This window comes from Zeus faber (genome assembly GCF_960531495.2).
Source record: "Zeus faber genome assembly, chromosome: 14".
NCBI classification, from domain to species: Eukaryota; Metazoa; Chordata; class Actinopteri; order Zeiformes; family Zeidae; genus Zeus; species Zeus faber.
In genome coordinates, this window is record NC_137200.1 from 13,554,248 (window position 1) to 13,571,355 (window position 17,108).

The window sequence follows — 17,108 nt, forward strand, 5'->3', positions numbered from 1 at the left end:
CCTCATTCTAGAGATTCCCTCCGGATGTATTTCAGACTCGTTTAATATTCTACATTAAATAATAATTTGTTCAGAGTGGTTTTTCCCCACCAACAATGTTCAATAAAACCCTAAAATGTCTCACGCCGCATTCGATTGAAGTCAGGACGCATCTCTTACAGGGAAAAGGGAAAAGGAACGGCCATTTAAGTTGGAATTTCCGAGACTCAACATCAGGGCAGACAGCTTGGGTTTGCACGTAACGTACAGGGAGACACCCAATGGGGTACGCGTAACGTGCAACGGGGATTTTGCCATCAGACACACGAGGTCTCCCTGTTAGTTGTCTGATTGCGTATCGGGGCGCCACTCGCATTATTTTCCCCAAATCCCAATGTTGACAGGTATGCTTATTGATCGCGCAGCAGAATGAATCGAAGCCCCGCTCCCATTTTATTTTAATTTAAATTTTTTTTTTTAATTGTCCACCGGACTATTGCCCTTGTTTACTTTTCCACATGGATAATTGTGATCGGGCGCCGCAAAACGAGGGCAAATTGCACTCCGCAGCAAATATCAGCGCAATATGTTTTGTGAATCGGATGCTGAGGCGGCGCTAATCGATGTGCAATTCCCTGGTGCCATTAGTGGCCGCAGTCCATTCTTTGTGAATTCGCCCCCGAGTTTAATACAAATCGTCCGTCCTGTGCGGCTCATGGGAACTGACCTTTGACCAGCAGCCTGCCGACGACCTCGGCGTTGCCGTAGCCGTTCCACACCTCGCACACGTACGCTCCCGTGTCGCTGGGATGGGCGCGCTCGATCAGCAGGCCCGTCACGCTCTGCCTGAAGCGGGTGTCGGGCTCCAGGGGCCGGTTGTCCTTCAGCCAGCGGTACTTGGGACCCGGGTGACCGGAGGCTTTGCATGGCAGCTCCACCCGATGGGACGCCATCACCTCACGGCGCTCGAAGCTGTCCAGGATGTGGGGGGCGGAGTTGGTCGGGTCTGGATGGGTGGGTGGCGCAGAGGTGAAGGTGTGGAGTGAATCAGGGTTTATATTTCACATCTATAGCATTGGTTTTAGGAACTATTGCTTTTTTCAAGATGCACCGATACTGAAACACGCAAGTTAGCGTCTGAGAATATCGCCACTGCAGAAAGTTTTTTTTCTCCTTTTTATTTATACACAGAATAATGTACGACGTGTCAGATTTTATGCTTATGTTAATTATTATATTTAAATAACCCCAAACTCATGCTCCAAGTCAATATTGTTCAGTAAATGCACTGCACTGGATTGGTATGTGAGATCAGACAGTGTTTATCCGTCAGGGTTTACCATTTGTATGTCTAGTAAAAAGTGGTTTAGTTCATTGCCACATTTCTGCAGTAAATGATCGCGTCAGTGACGTGGAGTATCTTTTTTCATTTTTTTTTATCAAGATTTTGAAATGATTGATGAGCATGAAATTTGTGTATTTTTTTAATGCGGTAGCTCGTTCTGCGTGTCACTGATAAATGATTAGTCGGTCGTGTGCTGGCTGAACAAAACCAGCCATACCAGACGCTTTAGCAGAATTTCCCTCAACTACAGAAGCACGCAGCAGATTTTTGCCAACAGCGCTTTTCATTTGGGTAACCGTGGGGTGGGTTTCTAATCATTCCTACCGTACTGACCGGGATAGAACGGTGGAAGGTCCTGTTGCTCTTTCGCTGGTATGCCACGTCTTATGTAATGACACCGTCAATATGTTAAAAAGGCTCGGAGACGAACGTTAATGAGGTTATTCTAATCCAGCCATCAATGTTTAATGGACTACACAGTGTAATATCATGTCAAAACAATATTCCATTGTCTGGAATTTTTGCGTTCATATTTTAGCGCCAACTTAAAAAGATGGTCCCTCTCCCTGCCACTCTAAATGTCCTTGAGCCACCCCTCCCCCCCGTATTCCTGACCTTTGTCACTTGTCATCTTCCCTTTCTCTCACTTCATCTTTTCTGTCATTTTCGGTTCCTTTCAAGGACTCAATTTACACTGAATTATTTGCTTGTGGTTCAATGTCTCCACATTCATTTATCTTAAAGTCAGACGATAAAGATAAATTAAAACGCCGGGGTGTTTGTGGGCATCAGAGAGTTAAATTTGATGCCTTTTAAGTCCTTTTTAAGACAGATTTTAATGAAATATAAGACTTTTGGATGAATAAGTATTCTCGAGTATTGGGTCCAGTGGTAGGGTTTTGGTTTTAGAACATAATAAACGTTAACTGTGGTGAATGCAGAAGAACTTGACTCATTTTGACAATAAGAAATACACAGATAAATAAAATCATACAAAATGTTTTACGTTGAAATGAAGACCTCATTCATTCTAATGCAAGACCATTTAATGACTTGGTGGGCTAACGTTTGTAAAGATGAACTCAAGATCAACAGCTTCATCGTCTCCGTTTCAGTGCCTCTCACACCCGTATTTCAACGCAGTTCACATGCGAGTGGTACTATTATTGGCTTTGGAACACCAAACCACCCGTGTACTGCAGTGTACTCCTATACTAAATAACACTACATTGCAGTATGCAGTGCAGTATACTACAATATACTGCACTTTATCGCTCCTGTTTACCCGAGACGATGAGGCGGGCGCTATTGCTCTGTCGCGTCTCTCCGGTGTAGCGGTGGCGCGTCATACACCTGTAGTTGTACAGGCCGTCCTCCATCTGCACATCCAAGATGTACAGGGCTCCCGTGGATGTGATGAGAAACCGGGACACTGGGAAAAAGAAGCACAAAACAGAGACAAAGATAAGTATGAGAATAAATATCATTCTTTAAGGTTGACTTAAAAATGACTTTTATTTATTTGCCATCGTTTGAGTTTGGCAGTTTGGGCTCTGCTGCTCATCACAGGCAGCAAGCAGGGAGCAAAGCGGGCGGGGCAGGAGGGATCGGCTGCTTAAATAGGCCGGCCCATAAGGGCGTGGAAGCGTGTGGCGCCGTCGAGTTGTCTGACAGAACTACCTCCGCCCCATGTATATATATTTTTTAAATATGTATATGCTTTTATAAATATATACTATTATTTATTTACTTTTAAAATAGCGTTTACTGACGGGACTGACTGATTTTATTTTGAATATTCAATAAAAAAAATTATACAACTACATTTCTTGATGATGTCATTCTCTATATAGTCTGCTTATCAATTGTTTTTAAGATCAGTAAACACAGATAATACTGAACCGGAATCTCTCCCATTTGTCCGGGAAATTTAAATCTTCCAGGACAGGTCGAACTGTCCTGGACTGGCGAATTTTTTCCAACGCAAACTCTGAAATATACTATATATTATATACATTTATATCACTATATAATGTATATATATATATCTGTAAATAAATTGGCATATACTTCAGTATATACCAAATAATATATATTTTAAAAAATAAAGATTTTCTAAATTACTTGCACATAGATAATTATATAAAAGTATACACATATTTTTTCCTTTCTATTTCTCCACACCACTTCCTTAGATGTTCTATTATATATATATATATATATATATATATATATATATATATATAAAAAAATAAAACAATACACACAATTCAATATTGCAGCTCCTAAGCAAATATTTGCAAGTCAAGTGAGGTATGCGGCGCCATGCACTCGCAGTCACCAAACATCTGCTGCCGCCCATTTAGCCGAGCAGAGCGCTGACACGGCTGCGTGGCCGCAAGACCGCTCGTTATCATGTAGCTCATCGCTCTCCCTCCCTCCCACGGGGGGGACTCTCCCTCTCTCTTTTTTTACAATCTCAGACACACAATAGCTCTCTCTCTCTCTCTCTCTCTCTCTCTCTCTCTGTCTCTCTCTCTCCTCCATACGTAAAACATGAGGGGGCCGGGAATCACAGAGCGCTTTGATAAAAGGTACGGCCGCGCAGGTTTGGCCGCACTTAATACAACGCAAATACCATGATAATTTGTGGGAACACGGGGGCATGTGGAGCGAGGGGGGGGGGGAGCGAGGGAGGGAGGGAGGGAGGGGCGTTAACGAGGAGTAATCTGTGAGAGCGGCTCGTGGCCGCGGTGGGCGTCGCTGTGCCTCTGATGATGGTGAACCCCCTGTACGGGAAGGGGCTAAAAGGGGTTAAAACACGCCCGTTCATCACAAGCTTCCCAGAGTGTTCTCGCCGAGGAAAGACCATCGCAGATAGCTCTGTTGCATGCTGGGATATCTGGGGCAATCCAATTAGTCAAGTCACTAACCGACGCACGCTGGATATTTGTTGAGGACGATAAGAGGGAGTGCAGGCGTTTCGGGCATTCTTGGCACTACAGTATGGGAACGTCAGAATGTTCCTGGAGACCTTTTGGCCATGACAAGTGTGCAAACAGCATACGGGCTTCAAGTTCTGCATCAACACCGAGCCGGTCCAACTGGAGAATGGAGAATTCGGACAGGATAACATTTTTGGAAGGATTGCTCCACGGACCAGAATTCTGAACACTATTTCTGTGGAACCGCACGTTTGTTTGCTTAAAACCAGCTTCATTGCACAACAGAGCATTTTTTTTTTTTAAACACTTTCTCGCCCACTTTCGCATTCATTCTGCACAATTTGGAGAGAGCTATACAGCTATACAGGTTTTTGTTTGCGCTGGAAAAAAATATATCTGCACAATATCTGATTTAGTCTATTCTCATGTCATCCTAATTGAAAGAAGTTGGAGTCAGCCTTTATTTTTTGCCTTACAAAGACAGAACGATAACTAAAAATGAAATAATGAGAGAGAGAGAGAGAGAGAGAGAGAGAGAGAGAGAGAGGGAGAGAGAGACACATTGTATGCATGTGTGTGTGTGTGTATGTGTGTCTGAGTCGAGGGTGTGAAACAAGGAGGGGAGCCAGAATGCAGCTATTGTGAGCGAGGGGTGACCTAGTTAGAAACGCGAGACCATGGATTTGATATCCCCAAGCATTTTTCCTTTTTTCCAGCTTGTGGTCGAGACGTGCTTATGTGTGACAGGCAACCACTGTTAGAACGAGGGAAAAAGGAAAAGGTATGGTGGTGAGTTCCTGGTCTCTCTTGTGTGCCCTCGCGGGCGCGTGTGTGGGCGCGTGCGCGCGTGCGTGTAATTCAACCTCAGAGGCCCTGCACACATTATTAAAATCAAATTGTGGTTCTGGTGGGGAATAAAATTCATATATTTCAAGCAACACTTGAAAGCAGATGGGAAAAGGCAAATGCGCTCTCTTGTCTTTCCACTCTCCCCTTTTATTTCTTCTTCTTCTTTTTCTTCTTCTTCTTCTACTTCTTCTTCTTCATCTCCCTATCCCCCGCGAAAGGTGCATCACAAGTTGACCAGTTGCCGTCTTGTGAACGAGGGCATTTTTCATTAGGGCAGAGTGCCTGTCGCACCGGACGAAAGGCAGGAGTGTTTAAAATGCCTGTTAAAACAGCAACGTTATCGAACTCATCCAGCACACACAGCCATGTGTTATGTGGTTCCCCCAGAGGAACATATTTACATCTTTGACTTTTGGGGGTAAATAAAGGTTCTATTATCGCTTTGCTATTGGCCCCTGAAAGCCCAATTTTTTCCCCCAATGACGTGGTGCGCGTGTGTGTGTGCTGCAATCAAATGAGGTGCTTTTCACTCATATCTGGCCCTTGAGATGTTTTATCAAGAGATTTTGATTTTATTCAGTTGCATTTTCAGACAAGAGAAACAATAACAATTCAACTTAAAAGCCAAAGGTAAACAATGGAATAGGTCCCAATGCAATAATAATATGATGAAAATCTATCTATAAAATAGTAATAGTAGTCTTAAATCGTCTTAAATAGTAGTCTTAAAGAAATAAATAAATAATTACACGTAAAACAGTATCCCGTTTTGTGTGGGCTCAAAAGATCGATTCGATGAAAAATCACTGTGACAAATAATGGATTGGTCACAACTGGAAATGGTTTGTGTGCTTCATTTTGCAATGACGGGGGGTTACGTTGGTCAAAAACAAGCCTCCAGGCGGACAAGAGGCGTGCTACAATATATTAACTTGCTATCATTGGTCATAGGTATAGGACATACGGTAGGACTTAGCTGCAATTTCCTTTCAAACCTGTTATGGATCATAGCGAGAACAGATAGGTTTAAAGACAAAATATAAACACTAATATGGTTTGTGTTGTCCTGTTCTTGCTGTTTTTTCGTGCACCGTTTGTTGCCGGGGTTTACTTTTAGTCAAATATCCAATCTTTGCTTGAGATTGCTTTATTTTTACATATTTTCACAGTGCATTTCTGTGTATATGTGGGTGTGTGATTGTGTGTGTGTGTGTGTGTGTGTGCGCGTGTGCGTGCGTGCGCTCGAACGTTGTCTCTCGCATGCACGTGAGCGTGCATTCTGTTCGTGCGCTGCGAGGCTGCATGGGAGAACAGTCAATAATAGCGATCGAAGGAGCTCCTCCGCACGTCTGGGCGCTCCACCTTCTGCATACTAACGCCGGCTGGCAGAGGAGCTCCTCCGTTCTCTGTGTGTGCGTGGTTGTATCTACGTACCTTATGTACCGTATTTAATGCATATATGTGTAGGGATAGAGTAGCATAGTAGATATTGTAGCTGGAATTCTATGTGTGTTTGTGTGTGCAACTAGGTTTAGCCTGACCCGATTCTTGCTTATATATTAAAAATCCAACATTAAATAATCCAACTAAGGGACAATCCATTGCGCTACAAAGGTAAACTCCATCTCCACTGGATCCGGAGTACTACTGCTTTTCAATCTTGCCGGGCAGTTCATTGAATTCAGCCGGCATCCGGGGGTCTCAATCAATCCCCTCCACACTAGATGGGAGGAGAAAGCTAGAATGAAAACCTGTGGTACTCGTGTTCCCATCACTGTTAAGTATTTGTTGTGATAATATCACGTTATTGCCTGTTACGACCTCACGCCGGTGTGTCGTGGTGTCATGTTTTCTGCTCCTGTGCATCACTTCCTCCAGTCCTGCTCTGTCTCCCCCTGTTCCTCCCCCCTCCTCGGTCCAGGTGCTTGGCACCGGCGGCGCCACGGACACGGTCCCTTTCTTCGGATCGGTCGCTCAATAGATTCAATTAATCTCTGTGCGAGTCACAGCGAGGCCTGGACCAGACTCCTCACTCGCTCAAATCGTGAACCTTTTTTTTTTGTTTCTTTTTTTTCTTCCGCTTAGACAATTTCCTGCGGGTCGTGAATATGAAGGAAGGACGGAAGGACCGAATCGCAGCCATACAGCAATGTCCTTTTTCTTTTGCTCTTCTCTTCGGATCGAATCGGACGTTGAATGATGGTGGCCGACGAGGGGTGAGGATCGCCATTTCAGAGTAATTTTCTCAGAGGAAATACTTAAGAAATATATATAAAGCATGGATTTGCTAATAAGAATTTGTCTCGTGGTGACAGACTACACTTTCCCGGTTGACCATCTGGCCCAAAGGTGTCTGATAGAAACAAAGCGCTATCGCGGGTTCTATACAATCACATTGAGATATGAGGAGGAAAGACAGTGAAGGACAGGGGGGAATAGTGAGGAGGGAGCAAGAATGAAATGGAAAAAAGATGAAGAGAGAAGCAGCACCTCTGGGATACAACCACTCTCTGTCATCTGAAATGACTTACAAATTAGCTTACAGCACTACGCTCCTGTAGAGAGCGCGGGGTTGAAAAAAAGACCTAACTTTCATATGCAAATTCAGATCATGGCTGGGCAGAGCAATTATCAAAAAAAAAAAAAAAAAAAAAAAATTTCAGCCCTGTCTGTCCGACAGGTCCCAACAGGCGCCTGGCGACTGCGACAGTATCGGGCTCTCTCTCTATTATTTTATCTCTTGCGACGTCTCTCGGAGATGCACTTCCACACACAGACACTCAAGTGGTGGGCGAACACAGTTCAACCATTGATAACATTTTATTGTTCAAACCAAGTTACTTTGTGATTTTCTGATAGGTGCTGTAAAGCTAAACCTCTTTTAGCTCTACCTCTTCTGGCAGAATATTCATACCGGTCACCAACCTGAATAATCATACACATGAACAACCAGAGCTTGACTATCACCAATCTGAATAGTCATACTGTACATATCAACAACACAAACAGTCATACCTATTAACAATCTGACTAATCATACCTATCAACAACCTGAATAGGCCTACCTATCAAAAACTTCAAAAAACATATCTATTAAAAACCTGACTAATCCTACCTACAAACAACCTGATTAGTGATACCTCTAACAATCTGACTTATCATATCTATCAACCACCCGACTAGTCAATCCTATTAACGACTGGTGTAGTTGTACCTATCAACAACCTAAAAAACCATGTCTGTTAAAACAACCTAATTAATCATACCTATCAACTACCTGAATAGTCATACCTATCGAAAACCTCAAAAACCATACCTACTAACAACCTGACTGGTGATACCTACTACCAACCTGATTGGTGATACCTACTAACAACCTGATTGGTGATACCTACTACCAACCTGATTGGTGATACCTACTAACAACTTGATTGGTGATACCTACTAACAACCTGATTTGTGATACCTACTAACAACCTGATTGGTGATACCTACTAACAACCTGATTGGTGATACCTACTACCAACCTAATTGGTGATACCTACTAACAACGTGACTGGTGATACCTATCAACAACCTGATTGGTGATACCTACTAACAACCTGGTTGGTGATACCTACTAACAACCTGATTGGTGATACCTACTAACAACCTGGTTGGTGATACCTAGTAACAACGTGACTGGTGATACCTATCAACAACCTGATTGGTGATACCTACTAACAACCTGGTTGGTGATACCTACTTACAACCTGATTGGTGATACCTAGTAACAACGTGACTGGTGATACCTATCAACAACCTGATTGGTGATACCTACTAACAACCTGGTTGGTGATACCTACTAACAACCTGATTGGTGATACCTACTAACAACCTGGTTGGTGATACCTAGTAACAACCTGATTGGTGATACCCATTAACAACCTGGTTGGTGATACCTACCACCAACCTAATTGGTGATACCTATCAACAACCTGATTGGTGATACCTACTAACAACCTGGTTGGTGATACCCACTAACAACCTGGTTGGTGATACCTACTAACAAGCTGACTAATCATACCTATCAACAACGTGATTGGTGATACCTACTAACAACCTGATTGGTGATACCTACTAACAACCTGGTTGGTGATACCTACTAACAACCTGATTGGTGATAACTATCAACAACCTGATTGGTGATACCTACTAACAACCTGATTGGTGATACCCACTAACAACCTGGTTGGTGATACCTACTAACAACCTGGTTAGTGATACCCACTAACAACCTGGTTGGTGATACCTACTAACAACCTGGTTAGTGATACCCACTAACAACCTGGTTGGTGATACCTACTAACAAGCTGACTAATCATACCTATCAACAACGTGGTTGGTGATACCTACTAACAACCTGATTGGTGATACCCACTAACAACCTGGTTGGTGATACCTACTAACAACCTGATTGGTGATACCCACTAACAACCTGGTTGGTAATACCCACTAACAACCTGGTTGGTGATACCTACTAACAACCTGGTTGGTGATACCTACTAACAACCTGGTTGGTGATACCTACTAACAACCTGATTGGTGATACCCATTAACAACCTGGTTGGTGATACCTACTACCAACCTAATTGGTGATACCTATCAACAACCTGATTGGTGATACCTACTAACAACCTGGTTAGTGATACCCACTAACAACCTGGTTGGTGATACCTACTAACAAGCTGACTAATCATACCTATCAACAACATGATCGGTGACACCTACTAACAACCTGATTGGTGATACCTACTAACAACCTGGTTGGTGATACCTACTAACAACCTGATTGGTGATACCCACTAACAACCTGGTTGGTGATACCCACTAACAACCTGGTTGGTGATACCTACTAACAACCTGACTAATCATACCTATCAACAACCTGAATATTCACTCCTATTAACGACCTGTGTAGTTTAACCTATCAACAGCCTAAAACAACATACCTATTAACAACCTGATTAATCATACTATCAACAGCCTGAATAGTCATACCTAACAACAAACCAACAGTCGGCACGGCGCGCTGCACCACGTCACACATACGGTATGGGGAGAACTCCAGCTGTCAGCTAAACAATCCTGATAAAATGTGCCTCCTCATCACTCCGCTGCCCGCCTGTCTCGGGAGTGTTTTCATGAATGGAGCGTGTTCCCCGGGGACGGCCGCAGCCACTACTGTCACCTTGGCTGCTCAAAGTCATGCTGCTCCAGACCAAAAGTGACACACTGGGCAAGCCTGCCGCCGCCACTCACATCCCTCAGAGAGAGAGAGAGAGAGAGAGAGATAAAGATAGATCAACAGATAGAGTTAAAGAAAGAGACAGATATAAATCGAGAAAGAGATAAAATAGATAGATAAGATAGATAGAGCGACAGACAGACAGACAGACAGACAGACAGATAGACAGATAGATAGATAGATGTTTTATTATATTTTTGTAGGTTAACAGTTGGTAGTAGAGTCTTCTACTACCTTCTTCAGCCAAACAACTCAAACTGTTGGCCATGAGCATATGATGAGGCCAGAAGTGTGTGTGTGTGTGTGTGTGTGTGTGTGTGTGTGTGTGTGTGTGTGTGTGTGCGTCTGTGCATATGTGTGCGTGCGTGTGTGTGTGTGTGTGTGTGTGTTGCTATTAGGGCTGCTCAGAGCTATTGGCCGAGTGACTCCGGTCTGATCAGCTGCGATAAGTATCTCCACGGAGAGAGAGAGAGGGAGACCCCACCAAATCAGACGCCCCGTAATAAAAATAATTTGTCATTCTTGCCAGAGACACGCAGACAGCTGCTGCCAATGTAGTCATGGCAACGCATTGGGCCGTCACTAGCTCACCAAGCCATATCCTTGGCGTTGAAATGGTAGCCTACCAATACACAAACACACACACACGCGCACACACACACACACACACACACAAAATCACACGCACACACTTTTATCGAATGATGCTTTGATCCTAAAAAACACTGAGTACCATCAGCAGAGTCACAGACTGAGTAGAGGGATTTTCTTTTTGCCTTCCTGTCTGATCCGGCCTGTTATGGCTTATTTCTCTCTCAAAACACCTGCTCCGATTCCTCCGCTCACCTGGACGAAATCCTCGGCGGTTACTTCCGCGCTACAGCGCTGGCTTGCTGCCGCGGAGAGGGAGAGAGAGAGAGGGTTGAGTCAGAGTGGAAGCCCGAGCCTTCTTTTTTTTTATTGCCGCTCCTAATCAGCGGCAGCATCCCTCTGCTCATTAACTAGGCACACGCTAGCCCCGGGCTAACGGCCTCATATGTCAACCACGGATAAAGATGTCATCTTCTGCTCCACTGAATAAACCACTATGAAAACGAGATGTAAATGGACGTTCAACAACATTCAAATGAGGAGACAGCGGGGAATCTCCAGCCCCGAAGGCACTTTTCCACCCCCCTGAGGCCGGGTCCTTTCGCCCGGCCTTATTATCATATCACAATGATGAAAGAAAATACAAATTCTACATTTTTATACAGATAAGTGCCCTATCACTTTAAACCAATCAGGAGACGAGAAGGACTACAGTTAATAAAATGTTAACTGAAGATATAGCGATAGGTAATAAGATCTGGCATATATCACGGGTGCAAATGAAGAGTCCCTCCGGGGCGTTGGAGGCAGATTTGGAAGCGTGATCCGTCCCGATCCGACAAAAGACAAACAACTCAGTGGAAATTCGCTCGTTCACGCATTCATGACCCTTTGCGGCGCAGAGATTTTACTATCCAATCGAGCGTCTGGGATGTGTGCTGAAAAAATGTTTCCGACACTAGGACCGGAAGCCACCGCTGCTGAGTAACTGGCAAGCCGGTGTTATTGGAACTGGGCGATGTAAGTTATTTATACGACATGATGACGTTATTTACGGGGTTGCGATAGTCGGATCCATATGTCAGATTCAATGTAAAGTGGCTCGCGGGAGGACCGCCCCGTACGCGGGACGGGCACCAGTGACGCCCGTCCTCAATGGAGCGTGGACACTTTTCTCCCCCTGCACCGAAGACAGACATGCACGTGTGCGGGAAAACAAACCGATGAGATTCTGATCCGAACAAATAGACAAAAAACAAATCAAGCACAGTGGACTGTGCTGACAAAGAACGGGGGCTTTGCGCAGCAAGGTTTTTTTTTGTTTTTTTTTGGGGGGGGTTGACTTGGTACCACTAGCGATCTGTATCCCTCGATAGAATCTACTTGTAGAAGCGAGAGCACAATGAGAGGCAGCTGTGTAAGCACTTCCCCTCTCAGACAATGTCTGTCTGATGAAGCCAGAGCTCAAAAAAAAAAAAGGCACAACTCAGACACAATGGAATAAAAAGAAAACGCTGCGTGCGTCTGTGTGTTTCATAGTCTGTATGTGCGTGTGTGTGTGTTCATAGTGCGTGTGTGTGTGTGTGTGTGTGTGTGTGTGTGTGTGTGTGTGTGTGCACTCACACAAACAAACACATTTCTGTCTTAAATGGCTGCTGTTTGGAGCGGAGCTATTAAGCCGCCGATGGTCGTAGTTTACAATGCCGTCATTTGCATTTCCCTGGCCGATGGTAAGTGAGCCAGTGTTGAGCCTCAGCTGTAGAACCGTGAATTCGTCTCTCTATCTCCATCCCCACCCCCCGGCCTCTGCCCCCATACAGAACTTCAGTGTGTGTGTGTGTGTGTGTGTGTGTGTGTGTGTGCTCCACTGGCCGACATTAAGGAAGCTATTACTATCTGCTATTACTATCACAGCCAGGGACTTTGTCCAGATAAAAAGAGCGAGCTGACAGAGAGTCCACTTATCACCCAAACCTGGACACAGCAGGCTTTGTTTTGTATCCAGAGAAGGAGGGAAAAAAAAAAAAGAAATGGGCTTGTCTCGCTCTTTTTATTTATTTTTTATTTTTTTCTCCCCTATTTTTTCCCGTTGTTCTCTTGTGACCAGAGGGACAGGTCAGGGTTATCTTACTGCTTCTCTCCCGGTGTCTGCTTTATGTGTTACTCCTCTATCAGGCCTGTTCACCGGCTCGTTCAAAACCTTGGGATAACAAAACCGCCCCCGCCCTCCCCCCAACCCCAGCGCTGCCGCTGGACGCAGACCATCATGAAAGGGGAAGACAGACAGAGACAGACTGTCACAGAGAGAAGAGGAGAAGCGGAGGGAGGGGAGAGTGGGTGGGGGTGGCGGTGGTGCTGCTGCGATGGAGGAGGGGTATCGGCTGGACTCCCACCTTCCATCGCCTTTAAGCAACCCCAAACCCTCGCCACCACCCTCCATCCCTGCCGCTGCCCGCGCTTACAAAGAGTGTAAATACCGGCTTAAACAGCGCGCAAACACGCATGAATGACATTAACCAAAGGGAAGCCGCGCCCGTTCGAATGTGCAGGGGGAAAAAAAAAGGAGGAGGACAACCTGGCGAAGCGTCTGAGTACGACAACAGCTGCGGACGGCGCGGGCTGACGCCCTGTGCCAAAGGAAAAAAAAGGGAAAGAAGATCTGTTGAAATATGGCGCTCATTGGCATTTCATGGTAATTTGCGGTGGCAAGTGGAGCAGTCGGTGCCGCTCTGTAAGCAAAGCGGAGGGGGCAAGAGGAGGATTAGATAATCAAACAGTATGCCACTTTAAATAATCTCGGGCTCCTCTGGGAGAGGTGAGGCTCAAAGCCGCAGCCCCTCTGCTTTAATTGTCTGATTCTCCTGTCATTACAGCTGAGGGCCTCGGTAATTCAGAGCCATTAAATATTCAGGAGCCACGCTGAGGAAGAGGCGGAAAAAACTGGGGAGGGAAGGAGAGAGGGAAGGGATGAAAGTAGGTGGGAAAACGGACAGAGAGAGAGAGAGAGAGAGAGAGAGAGAGAGAGAGAGAGAGAGAGAGGGGCGAGAGAGCCACTGTTTAACAGGCAATGGTGAAACTTGATCTGATTAAAAAAAAAAAGATAACAAAAATTGGATACAATCGCAAAAATGTCATATTATTCTCTGAAAGGAATCACAAAAAGATAATGAATAAATAATAATAATAACAATAATAATAAAATCTTCCTGGTTTAAGCTATTACCGCTGTTTGCAAGGCAGCCATCACATCACAGTAAAATTCTGAGTGATTAAATCCATAGATGTAAATGATTACGCTGTTATTGTTGTTGTGCTATTGTTGTTAAGCTTGATAGTGTTACTACATTTCAATGATATATATTGGCGCTTGTACCTTTTACAGAGAATTTGAATAGAACTTAAATTGTTTCAAATGGAACTTTGTAAGTTCTATTTAATTGATTGACAGTGTCCGTGACTTCTGTTTTATTTTCATTTGCATTAAAAATATATATTTTTTTCATTTATTCCAGTAAGTTCTAATTCAAATAAAGAACAAAGTAAGTGATGATAAGGGAAAGTTGCCGTATCCTAATTTTGCTGCTTACAACTTGACAATAAACCTGATTTTCGTTGGACATTCGGAGAGGAGCTATCCGCGGTGCTGAAGCCAAAAACGAATGGATGCAAGGTTGGAGGATAGAAGCACAAAACGCAGGTCCTGCATCTTAAACATTGATTGGAAAAGTGGGAAACATTGTTTGGAACGAACAAAAGAAAAGATACAATTATAAAAAAAAAAAAAAACATTTAATCATTGTGTAAATTGTATAAATGTCAATTTATTTTTTGTTTGTTTTTTTGTGGGGTGATTTCCTCATAAAAACGATAGCTTATTCTCACTTGCCTCGGTTGAGTAATACTGATGATGGGAGAGATAATTTAATATATATTGAATAACATCATATTTTTATATTAATAATATTAAATATATAATATATTTAATATTAACAGCCGCCTGGTTTAAGCACCGCCACGCGTTTCTGTTTAATAATCAGCAGTAATGAGAAGACATTACGTCGGCAAAGATCATGAGCCTAAATTAGGAATAACTATGATGATCTTGAATATACTAAAAGAAAACAACAACCGTTAGACCCTGTTCAGCCCTCTTTTGTTCGTTCTTTATTTGTGTAAACAGATTCAATGTGTGTGGAAGCACGGCGGATCATCCAAAGTCGAGATGTTTTGTAATAGTCTTTTTTTTCTTTCCCCAGCCGGCCTTTTGTGACCATCCAAAAAGCGGCCGTGGCTCTGTGCCATCTGTGGCAACAATTAGATCAGTGGGTCAGGGTGCCGTCGCAGCACGGCCAACATTCATTAAGTCGTTCATTCGTTCATCCGTTCATTCATTCATTCATTCATTCATTTATCCATTCATTGATCCATTCATTAATTCACTAGACACTGATGTCCAACCTCCCAGCATCTTTCATCTTCAACAACTTAGGAGGATTTCGGCCCCTGCGTGAAGCCGGTCATGGCAACAGTAACCCCTGGTTAGACGCACACACCCTCTCGAGCCTCCACCTTGCGTAGCCATTGGCTGGGATGGAGACACACCCCCCCACCCTCCCCCTACTCCCCCGGCTGGCCGCTGCGTTATTTATTTTTTACGCAGTTGCCTCCACCTTTCCTTCAACGGCTAAAAAATGCTTCCATTCCAATTTTCCACCACACACCCACCCGAACCTTCGCATCTGCCCTTTTATCTTGTTTCAACTCCTTCCCCTCCTTGCCATTATTGTCCCCCTCCCTTCGTCCCTTCTTGCCTTCCTTCCCCCTGCTTGCTTTTTAATCTCTCTGTCTTTTCTCCGCCCTCCTCCTCCCCCCGCTGTAGCACAGCGTTAGTCTGCCATGACGAGGCCGCCTGACAGCTGCTCCACCTGAGGAATATCAATCAATGTTGCCGTGGAGACACACCACCGCCACCGAGACCGCCCCCCCCCCCCGGCCCTTTTTTCTTTTTGCCATCCCTCGTCTCATCACCCTCATCTCCAAATTGGCAGATTCCCTCCTAAATTCTAAAGAATACATTTAATTTTATCTATCAGTTATCTATCAACATTGTCCACGGCTGGTGCCAATATCAATGCCATCAATATTTTTGCGGGTGCAACATTAAGAATGTGGCGCTCACAATCTATTATGAAGGAAATTATTTTGGCGCCTCTCGTTGCTAATTTCTCGGAGGTGTGACTAATTGCAGTGTGGGTGCGAAACCACAGTGATAGTCTGAGAACGTCTCAGACTATCACTCCAGATGAGTCAGGCAGACAAGCGTGGGATCAGAATGTCTGACACCCACAGCACGTGACATTAGACGTGAGCGCTGGAGAAATTACACCGCCCGAAATAGAGGGGCCCTCACAACGTGCTTCTGAGCAAAAAGGAAAATCAATGGCTCATCCGTCCATCCGCGGGGAAGGAGGAGCGCGACGTAGTAGTGGCAACATTTAGAATTTCCGCTCTTCGGCGTTTGTTGCCAATAGCGTCGGGGGGGGAGAAAAACAAGATCCATCTAGAGTGGATTTTGGCGATTTTGGCAGCGCGTGTGAGGCTAAGTAAGACTATATGAAGGGGTTAAGTTGTTCCTTTTATTACGACAGGACACCGAGGCATTCCCGGTGTTTTGAACTGGGGGTGCGATTACATCAACAATTCCATTGGGGTGGTAAGAGCGCCAAGAGACCAATCACATCGTTCACTTCTAATTGCCCAAATCTACATTGCCATACGGCGCACTTATCCCACTCCAACCCTTCTATCACACACACACATACACACACACACGCACACACACTGCTCTGCATAATGCTAACCAGTGAAATTATTCTCCGGGGACCTCCCGCCCGGCCCACTAGTGCCAGACCCACCGAGCGAAGGGTTAAGTAAATATTGGGCCAATCGGCCACTCTCAGAGTGAGAGCGTCTGCCAGTGTTCCAGTCTGGTCCCAGCCCCCAAATAAATCACACGGAGCAATTAGCACCATGTCGCCCCCCCAACCCTCGTTAAAAGACCCCCGCCTGCTCAGCGAGCCCACCAGTACTATGCTGCTAGATAGATAGAGAG

General features: G+C 44.6%; 1 protein-coding gene across 1 annotated transcript in view; it reads right to left on the reverse strand.

The window, feature by feature from the left end:
* The window catches only part of LOC307240447 (cell adhesion molecule DSCAM-like), a gene marked incomplete at both ends in the record, with an annotated part of 87,492 nt that overhangs the window by 30,698 nt on the left and 39,686 nt on the right, over window positions 1-17,108 (reverse strand). Inside the window, 2 exons of the mRNA XM_080014231.1 lie at window positions 707-985; window positions 2,610-2,756. Coding sequence (XP_079870357.1) covers window positions 707-985; window positions 2,610-2,756 — 426 coding nt within the window. The remainder of the gene's footprint in view (window positions 1-706; window positions 986-2,609; window positions 2,757-17,108) is intronic.